Source organism: Toxoplasma gondii, chromosome X, assembly GCF_000006565.2.
Source record: "Toxoplasma gondii ME49 chromosome X, whole genome shotgun sequence".
Taxonomy (NCBI): domain Eukaryota; phylum Apicomplexa; class Conoidasida; order Eucoccidiorida; family Sarcocystidae; genus Toxoplasma; species Toxoplasma gondii.
Genome location: NC_031478.1, coordinates 5,735,800 through 5,760,893, shown reverse-complemented (window position 1 = coordinate 5,760,893; position 25,094 = coordinate 5,735,800). Strand labels below are relative to the sequence as shown.

Sequence of the window (25,094 nt, the reverse complement as noted above, 5' to 3'; positions counted from 1 at the left end):
GCTACCGCGATCAGCGCATGCAGGCGATAAAAAAATGTCTGGTTCCCAGTCCCTTTTTCGAGCACGTCAAATTGCGTTGTTGATGAGGTTTGCCGATTTTCTAGAAGACACTCTTGACGATGTACACATCGAACCGCACTCCTTTGCAGCTCCGTTTCTTGCTGTTTCAAACGTCAGACCTGTCAAGAGTAAAGGCAACCGTGCAATACCACAGCCGGTCGATATGCCCCTCACATCTTTTCGTCCATGTACTCACGGGTACCAGGCGAGCAGGTTTCTCCATTCCTCATTCCGCTAAATAGCTGCGTCAAAGAAAGGATATCCGTGAGATTGTTCTCCCTGTCACACGTTAATATGTTCTCGCATGTTCTCTGGAGAAAATCCGGAGCTGCTCTTCGGTTTCGAGACACGCTCGTCCCGCTCGCTATGTCGTGTTCCAAGCAAGGTTTCACCGATAATCATTGCGGTGATAGACGCGTTGGCCATCACGAATAAACGCTGCGCTGCTATTGCACACTGCTTCGCGTTCTCCGTTTTGCAAACTCGCACCACATCCCTGTTTTAGCCATCCGCGCACCGAGTTGTCTCTGCGGCCGTGTCCAGGTCAGCGTCGTCGAGTCAGGTCTCTTTGCGCTGCGTTTCTCCTCAGGTGTATGTACACCGTGTCTGCCAGTTGGATGTGGATAGCTTTGTGTGGTTCGCACGACACATTTTGACGCCGGGCGAGCGGCAAACACCGAATTTTTCGGCTGGATATGCACACAACTCATCTGTTTTTCCATGTGTGGACAGACATGTCTTGGACGTGCGCACTTTGCTGCAAATGATGTCATCGTGACGCAGAGTAGCGGCTCATCTTTGTGAGCGGGGCGGACACTTGCAATTGTCACGGCGACGGAAAGCATTGCAGCTCTTGAACCCAAAACACGATGCGACCGTTTTTGTCAACTTCTCCATCCCGCGCCCTCCCAACCTTCTCGTCTTGGTCTTCAGTTTCTGCGTCTTCACTCGCGGGACATCGGGCGTCGTTGCCTGCAGGCGGGACGTCTGTGGGTCTGGCCACGCCAGGCCACGCTCCCTTTTCCGCGCCTGCCTCTTGGCGACCATCCAGGAGCCCCAGCGGCTGGGGAGGCAGTGCGCGAGCGCATGCAATCGAGAGTGTCCGCCGCGAAAAAGCATATCGACCAACAGGAGGACAGAGACCCGCCTGCCGCTTCCTCACGGAGGATGAGATCGCGAGGTGTCTGCACAGAGACAACGCGTGCGGGATGCCCTTCAGCCCGACGCTGTGGCGCCGGCGCCAGCTCACGCGCCTTTCAGGTGTTTTTCTTTCGTTTAATGCAGGCGTGACGAGGACGCAGGCAGTCGGCCGCGCCTCCTCTCGCGCCTTCTCGTCCTGCTCTCAGGGCCAGCGCCCCCTGCTTCCTTTTCATTCGGTCAAAGGCCGATGCGGCGACGCGTCCTGTCAGCCGCCCGCTTCTTCGTCCTCGCCGGTGCCGCGAGATGCCTGTTCTTCAGCATCAGTGAAGTCATGCGGCCTTTCCGGCATCGTCTCTTCGAGCTCGCCCGCTGCAGACCCCGAGGCTCCACCCGGTAGACAAAGAACTTCAAGATTTAAACCAACAGTCGAACTCGCGACGGAGGAGAGACACCTCCCGCCTTCCGCGGAGTTCCTGTCTCCGCGCCTTCCCCGTCGACAGAGGCCATCGACTGCAGCAGACAAACCTGGAGGTTCCACGACACAAGCCTCAGATGCCCCCGCCTTCTTTTCCACCTCAGATTCGCCCGTTTCTCGGCGTCTGCGCTTGAAGCTCCTCCCATGCACTCTGCCCTCTTGCATGTCATCCGTGTCGCCGTCTCCGTTTCCTTCGAGAAAACCGTGGAGAGTTCTCCTTTCGGAGGCGGCATGCTCTGCCTCTTTTTCCTCTGTCTCGTTGTCCCGTTGCTTTCCTCTGCGTCCAGTTTCTCTGAGGTCGCGCAAACGCGGCCCTCCCGCTTTGACTACAGAATGTGGAGACCGAGTTGGGGGGCTTTTGCCTTTCCGCGCCTCTGAGCAGCTTGCCGCTTTCGACCTCGCGTCTTCTTCGTCTTCTTCGGTTTGTTTCATCTGCTTCCCTCCGCCCTCTGGGAAGGGAGGACAGCCCAGTTGCCTCTGCCTCCTGTATCTCCTGCCGCACGCGCTTCAACCCTGCGCTGCATGTTCTTCCTCTACCGCGTCCATCCCTCCCGTCAGTTCGCCTTGGCTGGCTGCTTGCTTGCAGATTTCTTTTCTGTCTCCCAGGGGCCCTGCGACTTCTCATATCCACTTCTCTCCGCCTCGTGGCGCCCCCGTCTCGTCGCCTCGGTCTCTCTCCCAGTCTCCTTCTCTGCCCACCTCGTCTTCTTTCCCCACCCCTTCTTCTCGTCTGTCGTCTTCTTCTCTGTTCGTCCTCGATGGCGCCAGGAGAAGAGGCATGCAGACCCTGCAGCGCCCAATTGCAGCAGCCTCTCGGGCGCAAGGCGCCAGATCGTCGCTGCCCAGCACTCCGGAAGACACCCGACACTTCCCAGAAGGGTCTCAGACAAACCGGCGAGAGACGGAGCGGCAAGATAGAGAACGACAAGAGACAGAACGACAAGAGACAGAACGACAAGAGACAGACCACGAGACACCTGCGAGTCGTGCGGGGAACTCGTCATGGAGAGGGCATCCGGGACGCGTTCACTTCCTCCCGTCCTCTTCTTCTGTCGCCTGCTCGTTCCTGCCTTCGTTGGGGTCCTTCGCTCAGCACTCCGCTGTGCCGCGTTCGTCGCCTTCGGGAGTCTCCTGCCCCGCGCCAAGTGGGGGGCCCTCATTCGCTCCGGCTTCGGTCGCGCCTCCGCACCCCATCGACAGTCTGTCGTTCGCTTTTTTCTGGCGTCGACCGAACGAAGAAGAGACCTCAGTGCAGTTCCTGCGACCGCCTGGGTGCGAGGAAAGTGGCCAGGCGGCAGCCGAAGGCAGTGGAACGCCGAGGACAGAGAGAGACAGCGAGGAAGCCTTGCTCACGCCCGCTGTAGTCGTCGGTGGAGCAGGAATGCTTCCGCAGCAGCTACTGACTCGCTTCGCCTTTCAACACCGGGAGATTTTCCGCGGCAGTCAGGAGAAGAGGGAGCGCGAACCGGACACGAGGGACACAGAGAAAGACGAATCGAAGCAGACAGCGAAGCTTCCAGACCCAGCGTGTGTGCCGCCTCCTTTCCCACATCCTCCTCTGCAAAGTCCTGCCCTCAAAAAGAATCCCTCAACTCCTTCGTCTCCTGCTCCGACGCATTCTTCTTCTCCTCGCCCCTTCTCTTCTTCTCCCAGTCCCTGCCTGGCGCACGACCCGCACCAGTCTCCTCACCCGTCTCCGCATCTGTCTTCTCACCAGTCTCCTCACCAGTCTCCTTACCTGTCTCCTCATCAGTCTCCGCTTCTGTCTCGGCACCTGTCTCCTCCAGCCACGCCTTTCTTTTCTGCAGGGTGGCCGGCTGCCGGAAGCCTTGCTTCGCCGGCGTCTCCGTCCTCGGTTGCGAAGACTCACGCGTTCACCCCGTCTGGGGGCTTTCCGCCCTTGTCCTCTCCACCGTCCCGGCTGTCTCCGCCGTTTCGCGAGGCAGGAAAGAAACAGAAACGCGAGAATCTCTCGGCCGACGGCGCAGCGTTCCCCACAGGAGACAACTCGGCCCGGCGCCCGAGAGAAAAAAAGCGAAGCAAAAGGGCTGATCCTACAGCGCTGCCGCAACTCAGAGCTGTCGATCTGAAACACACCATTTCTCAGCTCATCCACATTGCTCAGCACAGCATAAACGAAGTAAACGACCGTCTTAACTCTTCCTCGTCTCGATCTTCATCTTCCCTTCCTTCCTCGTCTTCCTCCCCTTCCTCGTCTTCCTCCCCTTCCTCGTTCTCATCTCCATCTTCTTCGTCTGTCTCACTTGCGTCTTCGGGAGAGAAAAAAAAAGCACTCCGGGGAGAAGAGCAGGAAGTGAAGAAACTGCAAGAAACGGTCCGTGTGGCGTTGCAGGAAAATCCCAAGTTTCGTCCGGAGGTGAGTTTCACGTTGAACCTTTCCGGTTTTCGATTCACAGTTATTGAAAGTGTGTCGGACGTCGATCTGTGTCAGTCTGGGCGCTTTCTGCGTTTCCGCGCTTCGGAAGTTGCCGGCGTCGGCTGCTGCTTTGCCAGGACAGCATGTTTCCTCTCTGCGTCTCGGCGTCGACCTCGCTAGTGACGCATGCATGTGCTCTGTTTTTTGTCTCTCAGCAAAAAAGTGACTGTCTTACCGGACTTTCAGACAGTTCGGTTTCTCCCTCGGTTTTCTTCGTGCTTCTGTTTCCATGGATTCAGCTCTCCTCTTGCTCTTTGCTCCTGTCCGTGTGTCGATTTCTCCGTCTCCTCTGCTTGTCCTCTTCCTTCTCCTCCGACGTCTGTCTCTCGTGTGTTCCTACTCTTTTCTATCTCTCGTCTTCGCTTGAAGAATGTGCTTTGCTCGACCTGTAGCGGCGTCTCGATATGTCGCTTCTCGACGCACTTTGATTTCTCCGGCGTTCCACGCTCACCTCGGTCGGTTCCTGTTTTTTTCGTTCTCCTTGGCAATGTCCAGAAGAAAAGGGGGTGGGAACGCCTCGCGAGGCTTGTCACTTCTTGGCAGAACCCGCACTGTTCGACTGCGTTCCGCCTTCTTGTCTCTTTTCCAGTTTTGTGAGCTCCTCAGTGCGCTGGCCATCCTCCGTGGAGTTCCGTCGGGGCCTCTCGTCGACCGGTCCCTCGTCCTGTCTCTCTTCCGCTGCGTCCTCCAAGAGGTAAACGCGAAACCGGAAACAGAGCAGTGAGATAACGAACGGCGAAATACACAAGAGAAAGAAGACAAAGATGGATTGGGATCCACTACCAGCTCATTCGGCCTCCATCCGTACCCCGCTCCATATATATATATATATATATATATGCATCTATTTCCTCACAGTGTTGATACACGCTTGCATATATATACATATATATATGTATGCATATGTATGCATATGTGTACGCCGTTCTCTCTGTGTGTGTATATGCATGTGAGTTTTCTCGGCACACATTCGGTGACGCATAAGAGAGAAGGCCTTCCGTCATGCCTGCCTTGCCTGCCTTCTCTGTAAGGACGTATGGTTGTGCGTTCTAGGCCTCGCCCCGGTGTTTTCTCCTTCTCTACGCTTGCTGTCCGGGTTTCTTCTGGGCCTTATGGTGTCTGTCATCTTTAGCATGCAGCTGCATGTCGGTCTGTTCCGTGTGTCACGAGCCGCTGGACTCTCGTCTTCCTTCTGCTTCTTCTTTTAGATTCCTCTGGGAAAGTTTGCGCCGAAATTTGAGGAGCTGCTGCGACTGTGCAAGGCTGCCTTCGATCTGCGACTTTCTGACGCATCGCCCGGATTGACCCTTCGCCTTATTGCATGCGCCTTGGTACGCTTTTTCCCGATTTCTTCTCTTTCCCTCTGCTTTGGCCCTCTCCTTACGATCTCTCGCTTCTCTGAAAAGGAGGAGAGAAACAGAAAGAGCTTCTCCCCTGTGTTTGTCGTTTTTTTCCTGCGTTTATCTCTCTCTCTATCACCCGGTCTATCACTCTCTGTGTGTTCCTCTCTTGCTCTCTCTCTATCTGTCTATCTCTCCATCTACCTTTCTTTCTGTCTCTGTCTCTCTATCTCAATCGACCTTTATCTATCTCTACTTGTTTGTCTCTGTCTCTTTCTCTGTCTCTCTCTCTCTGACCGTATGTGTTTCCTCTTCTTTCTTCCTCTCTCCTGTCGTTGTTTTTGTGTTTGTGTGTGTGCATGTTTTCTGTCTCTTTCTCGCTCTTTCTTCTCGGAACAGACTTAGAGGGTGTCCAGGTTTCTCTCCTCGTGGAAGAATCTCCTGTTCTTCGTGTTTTTTGTCTCTTGTTTCTTTCAGGACGAGGCTCAGAATACGAGGAGCGCGCCGCCGCCTCTCAGTGCCGTTCTTCAACTCATTTTTTTGACGGAAGACCGCGGCTTCTTCAACTTTTCTTCTCCTTTGCTCGGCGAAAACGCTGTGCGTCTTCCTCCACCTTTTTCTTCCCGTATTTTCTGTCTTTTCTCTTCCTCGTTTTTTCACTGTTTCCCCCTGTTGTCTTTGTTCTTTCCTTTTCTTTTGTCTTCCCCCTTCTCTCTCTCTTTGTGCGTCCTCTGCTCGCTGCATCGGCGCGCAGGTTCTCTCCGTTCCACTTCTTCACGCGTCGTTTTTTCTCTTGCGTTTCTGTCTATCGCTTCTCGTCTTCAGCCTCCGTTCTCACCTCGTTCTCACTTCTCCCGTGCGTCTTCTGCTTTCTTGACTTGGCTTCCAGGACCAGGCAGCGGAGCTCAGCAACCGACTCTGTCTCTACTTCGTCGCCCGTCTGAGAGAGGAAATCTCTGTCCGGCAACAACACCTCGTGCCTTCTTCTCTTTCTTCTCTTTCTTCTCTTTCTTCGTCGACTTCTTTTCCTTCGTCTTCGTTGTCTCCTTCCTCCGCAGCTGCTTCTGCTGCTCTTTCTTCTCCGCTGTCAAATTGCTCTACCTCAGAGATAGGACAAGATTTCCAGGACTTCGTTAAGGCGCTTTGGAAGGCTGTGGCACTGCTGGGTGCCCGTCGGTGTGGAGAAAAAGGTGAGTCCGACGAGGAAGCGCAAATGCGTTTGCAGGTGCATGCAGCAAAGGAAGAACGCTTCCCTTAGACATGCTTCTCGAGCTTTTTTGTTAGTCTGAGCTATTCGCGGGACCCTCCCTAGTTTGCGTCCACCCGCTGTTTTAGCCATTCAAGCGGACGAAGACATGCAAAATGGCTGGGGGGGGGGAGTGCAATCGATAAAAGACAACTTGTCTATGTGCTTCTCTGTGAGGCGAGCTTCTCTCTCCTTCGCAAAAACGCGCGTTCTTCCCCTCTCCACGATTCCCCTCTTCCCCTCCACCGCTGCGGTTCGTCTCTCCGGTGTTCTCGCAGAAATCTGGAAAACCATTTTCGACTTCACAGAACTCCACGGTGAGTGGAACGCGTCTTCGTCGCCAGCCGCGCCTTCTTCTTCTTCTCTTCCTTCTTCGTCTTCTCCTTCTTCCTCTTCGTCTTTCGGCGGAGTGACGGGCAAGGCTGCAGTGAAGGAGCAGACGGAGGGAGAAAAGGAAGGTGAGGACAACGCGGTTCGCAAGGATTTCTTGCGTCTGTCGACGGCAATCCAGCTGATCGCGCGCGCCTCGCCTTTCTACGATTTTGCCGGGCACCGATCCCTCCTGGGCAAGGTAAGAGGCCATGGAACATTCGAGGAAAGAAGTAGGTTTCGCTTTTCCGGAGTTGCGTCGACTACCTGTTTGTGTGATTCCACCTATTTTGCGCCTTCAGCAATCTCGTCGTGTCGGCCGTTTCAGCGCCCTGTGCAGTTCGATCTTGCGCTGAGCTCGCTCTTCCTGTCGAACGCTCTCGTGCGCCCTCCCTCTCAGCGGCTTGGTGTGACTCTTCAATTTCTCTCCATCTGTGTCTCCATATCTCTGTAACTCTCTAGTTCTATACCGCTCTATACACTTCTTTACGAAGCAAGCATATTCCTGCTGAAGATTCGAGTGCTCACTTGCAGACTGCGGTTGCACCTGCATGCATTCAGTCGCGCATTCGTTTGATGTGGAGACGCAGGCAAGCGTCTGCATGCAAGAATGTTTTCCCGTCTCTGTTCGATGAGTGGCACTGCTCGGCAGGAGGCTTGAGGCAAAACTCTCAGATTTTACTCGAGAGAGATGAAACGTCGAAGAGACACGGTCTGCATGTCTCTCTGTTTCGCACGATTAACCATCGCAGACAAATAACAACGCCGATGTTCCGTCTGTGGTCTCGCTTGCTTCGACCTCTCTCTCTCCTCTCAGGTGTTCTCTTCTCTCGTCGAGAATATTCCTTCTTCTTCCTCTTCTTCCTCTTCCTCCTCCTCTTCTGTCTCGTTTGCTTCCGCTTCAGCGAGTGTCGAGAAGGAAGAGAGAGACGTTGAGGAAGGAAGCCGTTTCGCTGCGTTTTCCTTCTCTGGCGTCTACACGTTGACGCCTCAGTTTTACTCTGCGGATCTTTTTCTGCACTTTCTGGAGGCCCTCTGTCTCTCCGGCTTTGGGGACTCGCCTGCCTTCCTCCAGCTCTGTCACATTGCCTTTCCTTCGTTCTCCTTCGCGCTTTTGGGCGAACGCAGCCTGCAGTCGGCGGCGTCTGCCCCCCGCAAAACGCGAACGACGCGAAGCGCATGGAAGCGTGGAACTTTCGTACGGCTCTTCCAGGTAAAAGAAGGGGAACAGGAAGAACTGTGCAACAACGGAGCGTCGCGACGTACCCCCGCGAGCCACAGACACTCGAGTTCTAAATACAAGAACATTCATGTGGAGTCAGGGTTTACATTCCTCTAGGACGAATGCGCAGACACCACCCCCGTCTGGGTGCGTAGTCATGCTTGTCGATGTGACTTCTACAGCACTGCATATATATATATATATATGTATATGTCTGTAGGTGGATTGACTCACTGTGACTCAGTAGATCTCTCTGTGACTGCGACGGTCTGGTGTTAGATCGCCGTAGAAATCTATAAATACATTTTTATGTCAATCCCTTTATCTGTGTGTGTCTTGGGTTCTCTACCTGTACCCTTTGCACTTGAGATGTCTCCTCCGCTGGAGTTTCTGCACTCGTTGTGCTCTGCTTGCTCCCTCCTCTTCAGGTCGCGAGCTTCCTAAAGTTTTTTTCCTCCCCAGCGTCTCCTCTGTCTCTGTCGTCTTCGCTTCTGTCGGTCTCTCGGGGTCGGACCCTGGCGGCTCAGATGCGTCCGGCTTTCTTCAAGTCTTCTGTTCCAGACGCGAGCGGGAAATCTCCTTTCTCGCCTGAACTGGCCGAGGCCCTCAACTGCGTCGTCAACAACGAAACTTGCGTCGAAGCGGTGGCGCGCATGTTCGCACCCGAACCAGCGTCGCTCTGGATCGAAGACGTTCTCGCGCAGTTCGACGAGTCAGCGACCAAACACAACTTGATGTCTCCGTCTGTCTCGTGGTAGTTCTCTTGCTCGGTACCTTGTCCTCTCTATCCCTTGATCTCCTCTTGTGCCTTGACCTCTCCCTTTTGTCCTCTTTAGTGTTCTCTCTCTTGTTCTCTCTCTTGTTCTCTTTCTTGTTCTCGTTCATAATCTGTCTGCTGTTTTCTCTCTTCCTATCTTTCCTGTGCGGTCTGGTCTGCATTTTTCGCTCGGCTCCTTGTCGCTGCATTTCTCTCCTGCTCTCTGTTCTTTCTTGCCCTGCAGCTTCGGCGTGGACGTACACCGCGTGACAGACAGGCAACGAGGCCTCTATTTCCTGCACCTGCAGCCCACAAACGATTGCTCGGACTCTCCGCGATACGCTCTGCTGCTTATCCCTCGATGCCACGAACTCCTCACGGTCGATCTCAAGCGCCTTTCGTCTTCTTCTCATTCTTGCTCTGCTTCTCCTCTTCCCGGCGCTTTTCGTTTTCTGCGTTTGTTGTTGGAGCGGCAGGGCTGGCGTGTGGGGTGTCTCTTCGAGTCGGAGTGGAGCTGGAAAGGAGAGAGCGGGAGAGGGCAGAGACAGCTGGCGGAAGATGCAGAGGAAACGGGAAGGCGACGCGAGCAAGTGGCTCACATTTTGGTAAGGATGTAGCTGTGTGAAACGCGGGGAAAGTCGAAAAACAAGAAAAGAGATTCGTTGAGAGGAAGGAATCGCAGGGAAGGAGAGGCGCGCAGTCTCCCTCCTTTGGTTGTCCGTTTTCTCTGTATTGCTCTTCTTCTTGCTTTCTTCTCTCGCTTCAGCTGCTTCTTGTTTTCCCTCTTTGCGGGTCCTTGGTTCTTGTCCTTGTCCTTCGTCCTCGCCTCCATTCTTTGCCAGCCAGACCGGACAGTCTCTCTTGCTCCGCTCCCTGTCGTCTCTTCTCGCTTCTCCTTCAAGACTTTCCCCAAGTTTTTCCTTTTTTCTCCCGGTCGTCATGCGGGGTTGCTTCTTCTCAGGAGCGATCGTTCCACACCTCTTGACCGCGGCCGGTCCTCAACCACTTCGTCGCCTTCGCTCCTCGCTTCGCCTTGCGACTCTCCGCATTGGCCGTGGAGCCGCGACACACCCAAAGCGCATGCACCGTGCAACGTCCGAGGAGAGAAGAGAGAGCAAAGAGAGAAGCGAGAGAGAGAGAAGAGAGAGAAGAGAGAGAGAAGAGAGAGAGAAGAAAGAGAAGAGAGAGGGAAGAGAAAGCGAGAGAGAGAAGAGATAGAGAAGAGAGAGAGAAGAGAGAGAGAAGAGAGAGAAGAGAGAGAGAAGAGAGAGAGAAGAGGAAGCGAGAGAGGCCAGCACCTGCGGGCACCGGAGAGAAAAACGCAGAAGGGGAGGCTGCATGGCGGGGTTGAGGGGGCGCTTGCCGCGTGTGTCTGAAGCGGCGAGTGAGGAGAGAGTTTACAGGCAACGAGAGAGTCGCGAGAGAAAGGGAAAGGCGAAGCCGAAGTTCCAGTGGTAATCATCATGGCACATGTTCCTTCCAGTGGCTGGGAATGCCTTTCTTGTTTTCTCCCGCAAAAATTCCGACCTTTTCTCCGTCCTCGTTCTGCGCACTGACGGCGAAGGGGATGCGCCGGGTGGCATCGTTTCGTCTCTCTTTTCCTCGTGGTGTCGAGACACCTTTTCTTTCCTCTCTCCGCATTTCTTTTCTCCCTGTCTTTTCCCTTGGTGCTCCTCGTTTTGCCGCGACTCTTCCCTTCAGTTTCTCTCCGATTTTTTCGGTTGCGTTCCTTCTTTTCCTTCCCGTTCCCTCCCTGCTCTTCGCTGACGAAGAGTCTAGACCCACCTCCAAAGGAACTTGTGCATACACAGGAAAAAGTTCCTCTTTTTCGTGTGTAAACTCCGATAAGAAGTCCTCAACGTCTGATAACTCGAAGGAGATTCTCTTCCGAGCTGTGAACTGAGAGAAGAGATTCTCAAATGTGTGATGGATGGGAGGGAGCTTTTCCCTTTCGTCTACGTTCTAAGCTGGGGGGAGGAGTCTTTGAATGGCTAATGGATGCAGAGGACTGCTACTCCCTTTTTTTCCAGTTCCAAGCAGAGACGAAATCTCACTCTGGTGGCCCTCAAACTGTGTTGGACCGCTCAAGAACGAAGCGACACAGGGGCATTACCACGGAGAATTTACACGAGAGAGAAAGGAGCTAGAGGAGCAGAGAGAAAGAGTTCGAAAGGAAGGAGGAATGGAGGAAAAGAGAGAGAAACAGACGTAGAGAAACAAGAGGAGAGATGTCGACAGAGGTGGAGCGCAAGATATCTGAGAACGTCGTGTGAGAGACTCAAAATAAGAGTCGAGCGACGAGAGGCAGGCAGAGAGAAGTGGAGTGTTTATTTCAAGGACGAATGAGGGGGTGTAGAGGTCAAGGACCGGAGTGAGGCGAGATCGCAGCCGATATTTCCTATTGCAGACACAGACTGGAGTTTGTGTGTTATCCGAGTTAGAAAACAGAAAAAACACCGCGTTCTCTCAACTTTCTTCTGCTTTTCTGTTTCCGAAGTTAGCACCAGTTCTTCGTCGCCTCTACGAAGCGAGAGAGGTGCAGAAAAAAAGACAAAGTGTCTCTGTTCGTCTCTCATCCTACAGCTGGTTCTCTGTTTCTCTTCTCCCTCTTGGCTGGTAGACAGCCTCCTCTCCAACGCCTCTTCCTTTTCTGCAGTACGAAGTAAAGTGTGTATGGCACCTCAAACTCTGTCTGGAGGAAGCAAATGAGAGTGACCCTGTTTCTTCTCTCGAGCTCCCCTCTCTCTGCTACGAGGCTGTCGCCTCAGGTCCTTCGGCTTATCTGCGGGTGGAAGTCGCGTGTCTCGCTGCGTCTCCGCCGCGGACGCGGAAACCGGCTCGGAGGCAGCGAGCGCCAGACGCAGAGACGCGACCGCACCATGCCGAGGCAAGAAGAGCGAGAACGGCGAGAGGGCAGAGAAGGGAAAATGCAGAGACGAGGGAAGGAGAGGAGCACAAAGAGGGGAAGGCAGAAAATGCAGGCGCAGCAGCTGAGAGCTGAGGGAGGGCAGGTCGCCTCCCTGCCCCGGCAGCGGAAGGGAGGGCGGTTTTCGATGCGGCGTTAAGAGAGAGCAGGGGACAGCGAGAAGAGAAAACAGAGGCGAGAAGGTTTTCAGAAGACGAAGAGGAGAGAGAAGATCGAGAGAGACAGAGAGAGAGAGGTCGTAGAGGGGAGAAGGAAACCGATATCGAGTCGCATGCGTCACACACGGAGGCAGGAGTGAGAGAGGTGAGGGAGGCTTGGGGTGTTCTTTCGAAACTTACCACCTTTTTGACTCGTCTCTTTTGCTTTTCTCTGACGTCTGCCTGTCGTTTACACCACTTGAAAACCGAGACGCTCGAGAATCTGGAGGCTTAACTCTCTGAAGCTGAGAAAGGAGAGCATGAGCATGCATGATGGAGCTCGGCGCGGCGCGGAGAGAAGACACTTGCGCGGTTGAGACCGAAGACGAGGAGGAGGGGCGAGTGGTGGGCGGCCTGGGGAAAAAACTCGCGAAAAGCGCCGCCTTGCCTTTCTCTCTCGTAGCGCCGTTTGTGTGTCGAAAAGTCTTTCTCTGGTGTGTCGCGTTGTTTTTTGCCGTAGATTCGCTCCCTTTTCCCAACTTTTCTCCCCTCCCAGGAAACGCGCGAGAAGCGAACTTCTTTTTTCGGATTCTCTCTTCCTCTCTTTTTCACCCTTTCTCTGCGCTCCTTCTTCCATCTCTGTTTCTCCTCCTCGCTTGGCCGCGCCCAGATAGTTCTCGCCTGAGTTTTCCTGAGAAAACCTCGGGAACTCTCGGCGCACCTGCTGGTCCGGACTTTTTGAGATTTTCAGACTGGTTTTCCTGCCCTCGCTCTGCCCCCCTTTGCTGCGCGCCGCTCTCGAGGTCGACGTAGACGCTCGGACCCTCCGAAAGGCGCGTCTCTCTGAGAGAGTCGTCCTGCTCTTTTCTTCTGTCGTCTCTCGCTTCCGCGTCCGTCCCTCCCGGCCTCCTCTCTTTCCACCACAAACACACACACTCACACAGCCACCTACGCATATTCGCTTGCAGGGGATCTGGTTTTCTTTTTTCTCCGTAGCCTTTTTTCGCGGAGCGTCCTCGCGCTTCGTTCCACGCTTTTGCGTTTCTCCGTTGCCGCCAAGATGGGCCGGACCGAGGCTGCAGCAGCTGCAGCAGCGCCACAGGCGCACAAGTCGGAGAGGCGGCTCTTTTACGGCTGCTTCGCGCTGCTTGGAGCGACGATGGCCGTGTCGCACTTCCTCGCGCTTCCGGTCCTTCTGCAAATGGTCGTTTACACCTTTCCGATCGTCTACATTGGCAGTCACGCCTCGCTGAGGCAGAACGAAGTCGACGAGGTCACCGGAGAAAAGTCGAACAAGGGCGAGGCGATGAACCACACGGACGCGATGCTCTTCCCCGTCTTCGGCTCTGTCGCGCTCTTCAGCTTGTCAGTGAAGAAGAGCGAAGCGAACGGAGAGAGAGACATGCAATCAACAGACAGAAGCAAACGGAGAGAAAGAAAGGAAGACACAGAGACGACAGAGCGAGAGAGAGAGAGAGGGGGGGGGGGAAGAGAGAAAAGAGAGAAAAAGAGGAAGAGAAGGAGCTATAGCAAGGGAGAAACAGGAGAGAGACAATCAACGCACGAGGTAGAGTGGAAGAGAGACGAGAGGGGAAGATTCACACAGATGAGAAGATACGCTGAACGAGAGAAGGCGACAGTGGAGGGGAGGAGATTCTGCGAGGAGACAGAGAGAAGGGCAAAGAAAAAGACATGTGAAAGTGGAGTGTTTTGGGGTTATTTTGTGCTCCGACGTCCCTTCTGTCTGGAGGTTGCTTCGCAGGTGCTGTCATGGAATCCATTTCACTTTCCTCCTCTCTTTTGCTCGTCTCTGTTGCGGAGCGATTGTCGTTGGGCTTCAGTTTCTTCGCTGCTCTTTTTCCACTAGGCGGTTTGCGATCTCTGTGCTTGCACCCTCGCTCTGATTGATGCAGTTTCTCCGTTCGGCTTCTGTTACACTTTTTCTTTTCGTGCTGTCGTCTGCGCTTTCGCAGCCCTCTGGCCGTGACCCGCAGTTTTCATGTTTTTCTTCCTCTGCGTTCGACGACGTGGAACCGGCCTCTCCTCTGCGGTGCCTCCCTCTTCTCTTGTTCTTTGATTTTTCTCTCTCTGTTCAGTCTGCTCCGGTCTCCGTTCGCCGCTGGAGTGCTGGCAGCTTCTGCGCTGTGTATGTACACCCCGCCGGAGATGTCTGGATCGCTCGTTGCAACCCGTCTCGTCGCGTTGTCTCGGGCGTCGTCTTCTGTGTGGAGGGCAGGAACGCAATGTGCCATTTTTGTCCTCTGAACGCCGGTGTCTCAGGTACGTCGCCTACAAGTTCCTCGACGCGTCCTGGGTGAACTTCCTGCTCACTCTGTACCTGACGGCGATCGGGCTGCTGGCTCTCGGCGAAACGCTTCATGTCGCTCTCGTACGTCTCGTGAAAGGGAGAGACGGAGACACGCCAAGAAAGAAGTATCTGCAAATGCAAGCAGAGAGTCTTTCATGTTTTCACAGCTCTCTGCTGCATATAAAGCTGCACATAAAGAACCACATAGATACGTAGATGCTTATATGTTCGTGTATCCGTATATCTACTTCTGTGGTTCCATCTGCATGTGTCGATCGAAGCGCGTCTGCGTGTACTCACCCGTACGTTTGTGCAGTTACATGCCTTCCCACAGAGTTCCTTGTCTGCCCACCCTCTTCGTATTTCAATCTCTACCTTCGCATCTGTGTAATGCGTAGCTGCCTGTGTGTGTCCCTCGGCATGCAGATGTATAAACAGCTGCGCACTCGCCCACAAATACATATACATATATGCATATATACATGTATACATATTTATGCATATATATATATATATATATGTATTTGCATGCATGTGCATGTGTTCCTTCACTTTGAGAAGCGGCTTGCGATGCGAGTGTGCGTGCTTTTGCAGTTTCCGTTGTTTCCGGACTGGGCGAAGGACGAGTCTCGTCTGGCCTTCAAGCTTTGTTTGCCGCACATTCCCGTGCTCTACCCGCGTCCGAGTCTCGAGACAGAGAGCGAGAGAGAGGCGTACGAAGCTTCTTGCATGCACCGCTTTTCCTACAGCCAACTCGCCGCGTACCTCGTCGCCGCTGCCTTGTCTGCTCTCTGGCTATGGAAGAAGCACTGGGCGCTGCACAACCTGCTCGGCATCGCCTTCTGCATTCAGGCAAGACAGAGAACGGCGCAGACTGCGGAGGAAAGCCTCGACTTTGAGTGTCAGCCAGAAGACGCCGAACGCGGAGGGAGAAAGCGAAGGAGACCCAGAGAGAGAAGGGAGAAGGAGGAAGACAGTGGTCGAGAGCTCCAAGTCTCGAGAGGAAGGAACTGGCGTCTCACTCTTTTCTGTCGTGACCTGGGCGGCATGGTGGGACGGTGCTTTTTGTTCTGTTGAGGCCTCCGTTTCCTGTCTCTCGGGTCTCGTACCTTTTTTCGCGCCTATCGCTTTCCTGCCTGCAGGCCATCAGCCTCGTGAGTGTGGGGAACTTCACGGTCGCGACGATCCTTCTCTCGGGACTCTTCATATACGACATCTTCTGGGTGTTCGGCACTGACGTCATGGTCACTGTGGCCAAGGTAGGCGTCGAGGAAAAGCACTGTCAAAGAAGGAACCTGAGCGCGTGGCTTTCCTCGGAGAACAAGAAACAGGAACTCACGCGAGGGAACAGCGATGTCCGCGAGCCCTCCGGCTTCTCAGTCGCTCTCCTGCACACAGACGTCTTATCTCAACGGTTCACACATTTCTTTTCCTGCGTTCCATGTTCTCGGCTTCTTTATCTCCACTGGTCGTCTTCTTCCCTTCCCGGTTCCCTTCACTCCTTCATCTTTTCTTTTCGTGTTTCGTTTTTCTTTTCCTCTCTGCTCCTGCTACTCGCGAACCGCGCTTCTTCTTGTTCTCCGCATGCCTTCTGTGGTGTACTCTGTGCTATTCCTCAATTCGCTTCGCTTCTCTCTTTCAGTCTCTCCTCCGTCCGCATCGCTTTCTCGTTCGCTCTGACTGCTTTCACCTTCATCGTCGCATTCGCTGTTTACGTTTTTCGGCAGTCTTTCGAGGGTCCGGCGAAGCTGATTTTCCCTGTCAGTATCCACCCGTGGCAGCACAGCATTCTCGGCTTGGGAGACATTGTCATTCCGGGAGTCTTCATCTCCATGTGTCTCCGCTTCGACTACTCGCTGGCCACGGCTTCCGTCACAAACGGAAACGCGGCGAAAACGACCACTGTCGGCGCGTCGATCGACATCCACCAGGTACGCGAAAGAGAAGGAGGAGGCGACTGAGGAAGGAGGGAACGACAGGGAGACTACGAGAGCGAGATAGGCACACGGGGGAAGGAGAGGGGAGAAGAAGAGCAGCGCCTGAGCTATGAAAAGAAGGACTCTTAGTGGGGAAAAAGGAAGATGAAAAGGAGGAAAAGAACAAGTGGAGAGAGACAGTTGTGCGGGTTGTGCGCACAGAGGGAGGACGTTCGTTTGCGTGCATTCAGCGAGCGAAAGCTTATAGTGGATTCAGGTGTACGTACACCGCAGACGTGGAAGGGGGGGGGGGTACAGTGAGAGGCGGGTCTAGAAAGTGAGAGGCCGGAGAATACACGAGACAGACAGGAGATCGTGTCCTCCGTTCTTTTCTCTCCGGTTCCCGCAGAAATTCAGCAAATTCTACTTCTTTGTCGTTTCCATTTTCTACGAGTTCGGACTCTTGACGACCGGAGTTATCATGCTGGTTTTCCAGGTGGGTCTCGCAGACCTATCTAACAATTTTTCTACCTTTTTTCTGTTTCCTTTCAGTCCTCTCCTCTCGTTCGTCTCTGTCCTCTCCTCTGGCGCTTCTCTCGCTTTTCTCTTCTACTCTGTGTCTGCTCTTCCTTTCTTCGCCTTCATCGGTCTCGTCCTCTTCGCTTCCCTGTCTCCGTTCCCCTCTCGACCTTCTGTGTCTCCTTGCTGGATTCATTCACTCTTCATCGGCGTCCTCCTCCCTTAGCAGACGTTTCTTCCTCCCTTTTGGTTCTGGGGAGCTTCATTCGCCTCTCGTTTCTTCGGAGGCTCTCTGCTTCTTCTCGCTCTTCCTTTGTCGTCGAGTGCTGTTTCCCGCTCTAGCGGAAATGGATTTTCTCTCGGAGAGGCGCCTCTCGCCTAGATTTCCTCCGCAGAGGCCGCTTTGTTCTCGTAGTGATGCTTCTCTACTTGCCCGTGTGTTTCTGTCTCTGTCCTTTCCAGCACCCGCAGCCTGCTCTCCTGTACATTGTTCCCTTCTGCCTCTTCTCACTCTTCGGCGCTGCGGCTCTCAACGGCCAAGTGAAAGAAGTGTAAGCCTTCTCTCAGGTCTGCAAGAAAATGCAATCGTATGCATATGAAGATTCACACCCATAAAATCAATGTCAAACAGTTCTCGTGTATATATATATATATATATATATATATATATATGTATCGATGTATGTGCGTGAATGGGAGCAGCAGAGGGCAAGCGTTGCGCTGCATGCGTGGATTCAAAGTGCTTCTATGGGTGTATATCTTTGCGCATGCTTTTCATCGGGGATTCCAGAGTGCGCAGTAGAGGGGAGGGGGAGTTTCTGTCTCTGCTGTAGAAGTTTTTTTGGTTTGGAGCGACTTGTTCTTTTGCTGCTTTCCCCAGCTTGGCTTACCGCGAAGATGAAGAGGAGAAGCCTGCAGAGGTCGAGGGAGAGTCTGAGATGAAGGAAGAGAAGAAGCGCAAATGATCGGAGAAGGCCGCGCCGCGAGAGAACATGAAAAAGAAGAGACCGTGTCGAGACGGAAACAAGGAAGAACAGAGACAGAGCGAAAGAGACAATGAAGAAGGAACGGGAGGACACCGAACGAATGAACCCGGCTGTCTCTCTCGCCATGGAGATGTCAAAGCGTCCCGGAGCTCAGGTGTATGTACACCCTGGAGAGCTGAGGCGTACACGCAACGTCCGAGAGAGTTACCGGTGTGCATGCAGCGATCGACGTTCGTGGCGACTGGAGCTCCTGTACCATTTCTGCATGCGTGCGAATTCGATAGGACCTCCTTTTTTCAATGTGTTCTAACCCCCTACTAAGATAAGCACTTCTCCGCCTACGCTCGACGTAGATGCATGCCTGTATGAAGATATATCTACATGCGTGTACATACGTATGTGCATACACACATATATATATATATATATATATATATGTATTGTCGAGGGAAAGAAAGGCTTCGCTGGATTTCAAAAGCCTTTCTTGTGCGCCGTACGTGGACGTCCTCCGCTCTTTTGCTGTCCGGAGTCTCTCCGTGCTCCCGTCTCTGACATTCCGGTGTCTCTGCTCTGCGTATGTTTCTATGGTCGGGTCTTTCTTTCTGCGTGGCGCTTTTTCTGCAAGGGACAACGCGCTCCGAGTGTCTCGTATCTCAACTCTGAGTTTGTAGAGTGGAGGAAATTTTTTAATCCGTTTACTGGACGTTGTTTACGAAGACTCTCCAAAGAAAGATACGCGAATGTCTCCCGCGAGCTCCACGTGTTATTCCGCGTTCAGCGTCTGGGGTTTCCTCTGCCACTCTCCCGCAGAACAAAAGGGCAGCCTCGGCCCCCGACTCATACGTGGGTGCGCTACAACACACACAGCCTGCTACAACTCTACAGACATTCAAAAATATATACATATATATATATATATTATCTGTGTCTGTTTGGAGATGTGCATTGAGGTCCCGAACTACACAGCTCTATTAGATACTGATGGATATAAGAGTGCATGTATACAAATTGTCTTTCTTGAGATGTACAGAGATCTGTGTCAAGACACCTGGGAGGAAGAGCAAGGTGCTTGATTTGTGAGGTGGGTCGCGAAACTTTTCAGCTTGGGGATCAGTCGCGTCTCAGATCAGTCTCGCTGAATATGGTCGGCTTGAAGCATCGGTCGCATCAACCGCGTGAGGATAGAAGGCAACATCAAGTTCGCGATTCCTGATTTTCTTGGCTGCTGGAACCATCGTAAATTGGACTGTGCACTGCCTGGCTGTGCCTCCTCACAACCCCGAAAAGGCCTGCCCACACTTTCTTCTACAAAAAGAATTACGTAAATATACATATACATATATATATATATATATATATATATATATAGGGGTATGTTTGCATATTTGTGTACACTTTAGCATTGTGGCGAATGCTTGTGCATCCGTCACCACTAAGATCAGCAATCTACCTGGATACACACACTACCAAGTAAAAAGAGACATAGAGGTAAAAACATACGAAGTGTCCAGATTTTCTTTTCGACTGCAAAGGATTTCCACCCTCTGTTGAAGGAGAGCTTTCTGCGGCGCCAGCGAAGCTCAAACCTCTTCATCGACTCTGGATTCTGCGCCTCATGGCGCGTCTCGCTTTGCATGCATTTATGCACAAAAAGCGGTGTTGGGTCTCGCGCGACTCCACGGACACCAAACACGCCCCCTCTCCGGTAGCAGGCATACCTAATTGTGTGCCAAATATATATATATATATATATATAAGTATATAACCATATATATATATATATACAATATCACAAGTCATTTTCGGCAACAAATTATACTTGTGCGTGTGGAAAAAAAAAGTCGGCAAGGATAAAATGTAGCTACAACACGACAGGAACGCAGACGCGTTGAGCACATCCAAAAACATCCTCTGACTGAACATATATATATATATATATATATATTTCTCCATCTCTACATATACATTTCGGTAGACATATGTATACAAGAGTACTTGGTGTAGAGAGGTTGCACTCCAGCTGTCCGTCCGCAAAATGTCCTTGTGGTGTCACTCCCGCGCTGAGACTTGAAAAATGAATTTTTTCAGGACAACCTCGTTTGCTCCACCTTCTCTCCTTGTACTTCGCCTCTTCCTCTGCTTTGTCTTCTTCCTCTTCTTTGTCTTCTCCCTTCTTCTCGTCTTTCTTCACCTTTCCTTGTCGTTTGCTCTCGGAGTGACTCAAACGATGGAAGACGAGAGGGCTGACAAAGTGAAACAGCGAGGGCGCAGAGGAACTCCCCGTGAATATTTTGTGACTGTGAAACGACAGTCCGATTGACCGCAAATCCTTCATGGCGAAGCGGTGGAATTTCGTTTCTCCCAATTTTCATCCCGACAACAAAAGGGAGAGTGTCTCTTTTTCCGAACTTGATGTCCCGAGACACTCGGCATGCAGCATTTATTTCTTCGGTCTTCTCTCGCTTTACCGCCGCGCTCCTTCGACCACCGAAGTTCCCCTCCCCGCTCTCTCCCCTTCTTACAGACTTCTTTGCTCGGTTCGACAACTTCAGTTCTCGCCTCTTTCTTCCGCCAGTCTTCTCTCCTGATAAATCTCAAATATATTTCCCCGGACACACTCTTTGTCTCTTCTGCCTAGTCATACGCCTACCTTTACAAAGATATAACATATACGTCAACGCACTCATATCACTCCAATTATATATATATATATATATATATATATATATTTATATTCACTCGCAAATTTACCTACGTATGAAAAGAGCACACATGTAGATGTTTGCTCATAGCATGATGGGTCTGATCTGAATATATTCATAAATCCATGTACATATATTCATTTATACACATGCATATTTATATATTTATATATGTATATTTAAATATATATATATATATATATTTATACACATTTATATCTATACATATATATATATATATATGTATACAAGTCTCTCTGTCGATGTGTGTGTGATAGAATTTTCGGGACCTTTTTGATTTTCTTTTTTCTCACAGGTATCTCTGCCAGCCCATCGCTCGATGCGGTCCATCGTGAGACCGGGCATCGCCTCGCCGAGGTTCCGCGAAACTTGCGCGAGGCGCCCCGCGTCATCGAAGTGCGTGACGGCCTGCAGGCGAACGCAGAAGCAGAGAGAAAGCAGGGGGAATCCGAGGAAACGAAGAGAGCACACCAGGAGAACCGGCGAGGGAGGGCAAGAGACGTCGAAGGAGCAGTGAAAGAGGACTGACAGACGAAAGCGCGACACGAAAGACACAAGAGGAGAGAAAAAGCGCCACACAGCGACGCGGCCAGACAGAGAAAAGACTCCAGCTAAACAATCACGAAGGCAGAGGAGATACGACCGTCACGGTGGGCGAGAAGACGCACGACCCAACGGAAGGACGTTTGCCGAAAGAAAATGGAGAAGAGAAATCAAAGGGCGGTCAGGAACGGCACCTTCCCAGTCACAGCGTAGCCACAAGACGAGAACTGGAGCGACTGCCCAGTCCACCTCTTCTGAAGACAGAAACACGAGTCGATGCCTATGGAACTGATGGCCGGGGGCGCGTCCATTTGTGCGGTCCTGCCGCAGGCCGTTTTTTTTAGTGAATGTTCAACTCTGAAATTAACAGATGTGAAAAGCAGTAGAGAGGCACTGGACGACACTCCCTCAGCAGTGGCGAACGAGTAGAAATAGAGCGCGCCAGGCGCCTCGCTTCAGCCAGACGGTGGACAGAAACAACTCGTGTGTCTTGAAGAATCAATGGCTCCCTTGGCAGAAACGTCTAAAACAGACCTCGACAATCGCGCGCGCCGTCTTTTCCGGGCACTGAGACTTGAATATTCCAGAGCCGACGAAGACGCCGTCGACGCCCAACTGCATGCAGAGCGCTGCATCCGCGGGTGTAGCTACACCTCCGGCAGCGAAGTTGACGACGGGGAGACGACCGAGGCGCCGCGTTTCCTCGACCAGCGCGAGAGGTGCCTGGATCTGTTTCGCGAAAGAGAAAACTTCCTCTTCGTCGAGAGCTCGGAGCAACGCGACCTCGCGATTCACGGTGCGAATGTGACGCACAGCCTCCACGATGTTGCCGGTCCCCGCCTCCCCTGCCAAAAGAAACGGCGCGGTGGAGAAAAAAAAACAGATGAAACGACAACGCAGACGTGTGAAACAAAAGCGGACTCAGCGAATGAGACACATGTGCGGAAGAAAGAGAGAAAGAAAGAGAGAAAGAAAGAAAGAGAGAAACAGAGAGAGGAGCAAGAGAAAGCGACGAGGAGAGCGAGACGGAGAAGAGCAGATAACGCACAGACTTGCGCGAGAAAACAACCAACCAAGAGAAGCAACGAGAAAGAAAGCGGAACCGAGATAAGAAGCCGTGAGAGACGGCGAAGTGGAGGAGAAGAGACGGAAGGTGAGGCGAATGTGAGTTGAAGCATGAGATCCGAAAGAGAAGACACTGAAGACTGACATCAAAGAGAACGGCAACACATGCGCGTTTGCTGAGTCGCAGCAGCCCACGTTGGCATTTCGAGTTTCCTGTTCTTTGGTATCCGTCTTGGTCTCGCTATGCTCGTTAAAGTTTCTGCTTTCAAAAGAGCCGAGACACACCAGCTCCGCGCGGGGTGCACGGATACCCACTGCGTTCCGATTTCGCTGCCACACGCGAGAGAAGAGAGGCGAGATGCCATAAGGTTTTTTTTTCGCCATTTGACAACTCATCTGCTTGTTTTTGTCTTTTCTGTCCTCCTTTCCACTCTGCTTGCTGTTCCACCGCTTCTTCACATGTTGCTTTTCTCGCTTCCTCTGTTCGACCTTCTTCTGTCACCTTCCGTCTCTCCTCCGTTTCTTCAACAGGCTTTCCGGCTCGTCGTCCAGCTCTCTCCTCTCACCCTGCCTGCCCGTTCCATCAGCGAACCGCGCTTTCGCCTGCTTTTCCTTTTTTCTGACCTTTGGTGCGGATCATTGAGGCGCCCTCCGCGACGCGCCGGAGAGCCTCGCCGAGGTTCCTGCAGCCGCAGACGAACGGCACTGAGAACTTCTCCTTCAGAATATGGTTTTCTTCGTCCGCCACGGTGAGCACTTCGCTTTCGTCGATGAAGTCGACGCCGATCGCTGCGAGAACCTGCGCCTCCACGAAGTGACCGATGCGACACTTGGCCATCACCGGAATGGAGACCGCCTGCGAAAGAGGACCAGAAAAAAGGAAAAAACTGGACGCCAGGAAAAAAACATGAGAGGACAGGAAGAACGAGCAGACAGGCCGGAAAAGCCGAAGGTGAAACGGAGGGGGAGGAAGAGAAGAGGGCAAAGGAGAACAAGAAAGAGAAGAAGAGAGAGAAGAGGAGAAAAGAGAGGAGGAGAAGAGAGAAGGAGAAGCGAGAGAACAAAATAACGAGAGAGGAGAAGAATGAGGAGAAGAAGAGAGACAGATGTGAAAAAGAGGAGCAAGACACGTAGAAAGTAAAGGAGAGGACGAGCCAAGGGAGGAAGAGAAGAAGGAGAGGTGGAAGACGAAAGAAACTAAACGGAAAAGAGGCGACTGAAATTGAATCCGCAGAGAAACAACAAAGGAAGGGAAGACAGGAGAGACAGGAGAGGAGAGGGACGTTGCTCCTCGAGAATAGGACGCGGAGTGAGGAGAGAACTCGCGAAAAAAAGAGCAAAAGAAGAGATCAGCAGAGAAGGGATAAGATCCAAGAGAGAAAGAACGAGCAAACTGCGCGCCTTACCCCCTGCAGCACGCACCAAGGAAGAAGCAAATGAAGGCGAAACATGGAGAGAGAGGCAGAGAAGCGAGTCGGGCAGGAGAAAAGAGAAGGAGACACGAGGGAGAATCGAGAGGACGAGCGGAGCCAGACGAAGAAGAAAGATAGGGAAAGGAAGAAAATAATGGGAGAGACATGGTATTTACCTTCATGATTTCTTCGATCATCGCCGGATCCGACATCCGGGCTACGCCACCAGACTGGCGAATGTCGGCGGGGATTTTCTCGAGAGCCATGACTGCACAGGCGCCTAAAATGGAAATGCATCAGAAGGGACGCTCGCAAACGTATCCGTTTCCACGCAAAGTCCAATGAAGGTCTATCAGTGCATCTGTACATCAACGGCTAAATAAAAAGATCGATTCATACATACATATACATACGTATGAATATATATATATATATATATATATATATAAACCATGTGTGTATGCACCTAAACATGGATATATATGTCCATAATATGGAGATGCTTCAGAATAGCTAGTGTTGCATGTCTCTTCTAGTTGTTGACGTGACGGTAGATAGACGCGTGGAGTGTTCCTCCGCCTTCTTGTGGGGAAGCAGCGCAAGCGACCTGCAGCTTCTTTCTTTTTCTCTGTTTCTCAGGTCGCGACTGTGCCTACCAGCTTTCTCAGCAATCCGCGCCTGCTCCACGTTCATCACGTCCATGATGACACCGCCTTTGAGCATTTCCGCGAGACCGAGCTTGGTTCGGGCGGTCCCGCGCTGACTGGCGGCTGCAGAAGTCGCTGCCTGGTCCATGATGCCGGACTTCGCAAGAAAGAGCAGGCGGAAAAAGAAAGTTCGGAGAAAAGCGACCTCTGGCGCGTACGCAGACACCGCACAGGGTGTATGTACACTTGAGAGGCAAGACGGGAGACGGCAGAGCGGCGGGACTCGCCAAGGTGGAGGAGAGCCGCGAAAGTGAAGAAACTTGCGGCAAAAAGCAGAAACTGGCCGCCAGAAAAGGGTGGAAAACCAGAGACGAAGGATTGGGGAAAGGGCCAGAGGAAAATGGATTCAAACGAACTCGGAGACACGCGAAAAAACGCGAAAAAAGTCGAGTCCCGCCCGCTGCGTGTGCACGTGGTGCGACACGACAGGGGAGTGTGCGAATTCGCAAGACAGACCGTTCTGCATGCACCGAGTGTACGCTCTTTTCGCAGAACGTTCTGTTTCTGTCCGCTTCTTCACCCGCGAAAAACAGCGAAAATGAGACGGCAAGCTGCGCCAGCACCCACTGACACGAGCTCAGCGCCTTTCTGCGGTGATTCCGTTATGTTTTATGAATCCTAGACGCGGTCGTTTCTCTCGAGCAGGCCTGCGCGCCTGAAGATTCGTCGAGTATCCTCCGCTGTACAAATATCATGATATTCACTTTGGTAGTCTCCTTCCTAATGTTAGTCTGTACGGAATACACGGATCGGATTCTTGTTGGCCTGGCACCTGTTTAGTAACTGGATGAACGCTTTTTACGCCT

At 52.5% G+C, this 25,094-nt stretch overlaps 3 protein-coding genes across 3 annotated transcripts; 2 read left to right on the top strand and 1 right to left on the bottom strand.

Annotated features, from left to right (window-relative positions):
• Positions 1-86: 86 nt before the first annotated feature.
• Positions 87-10,911, top strand: TGME49_237160 (hypothetical protein). The gene is made up of 9 exons (XM_018780485.1): positions 87-4,052; positions 4,702-4,806; positions 5,321-5,443; positions 5,930-6,049; positions 6,342-6,642; positions 6,977-7,269; positions 7,885-8,280; positions 8,718-9,001; positions 9,291-10,911. The coding sequence occupies exons 1-9, from the start codon at positions 930-932 to the stop codon at positions 9,661-9,663; spliced, it is 5,118 nt and encodes a 1,705-aa protein (XP_018635770.1). The 5' UTR covers positions 87-929; the 3' UTR covers positions 9,664-10,911.
• Positions 10,912-11,951: 1,040 nt separating this feature from the next.
• Positions 11,952-18,725, top strand: TGME49_237150 (minor histocompatibility antigen h13, putative). The gene is made up of 8 exons (XM_002369026.2): positions 11,952-13,474; positions 14,390-14,498; positions 15,012-15,269; positions 15,560-15,676; positions 16,145-16,348; positions 16,743-16,829; positions 17,315-17,403; positions 17,733-18,725. Exons 1-8 carry the CDS (start codon positions 13,170-13,172, stop codon positions 17,815-17,817), a joined length of 1,254 nt encoding a protein of 417 aa, XP_002369067.1. The 5' UTR covers positions 11,952-13,169; the 3' UTR covers positions 17,818-18,725.
• A 1,060-nt stretch (positions 18,726-19,785) lies between these two features.
• On the bottom strand, positions 19,786-24,632 carry TGME49_237140 (ethylene inducible protein, putative). The gene is made up of 6 exons (XM_018780484.1): positions 24,238-24,632; positions 23,758-23,861; positions 22,794-23,025; positions 21,639-21,949; positions 20,855-20,969; positions 19,786-20,081 (listed from the first exon to the last, which is right to left on the bottom strand). The coding sequence occupies exons 1-6, from the start codon at positions 24,374-24,376 to the stop codon at positions 20,059-20,061; spliced, it is 924 nt and encodes a 307-aa protein (XP_018635771.1). The 5' UTR covers positions 24,377-24,632; the 3' UTR covers positions 19,786-20,058.
• Positions 24,633-25,094: the final 462 nt, after the last annotated feature.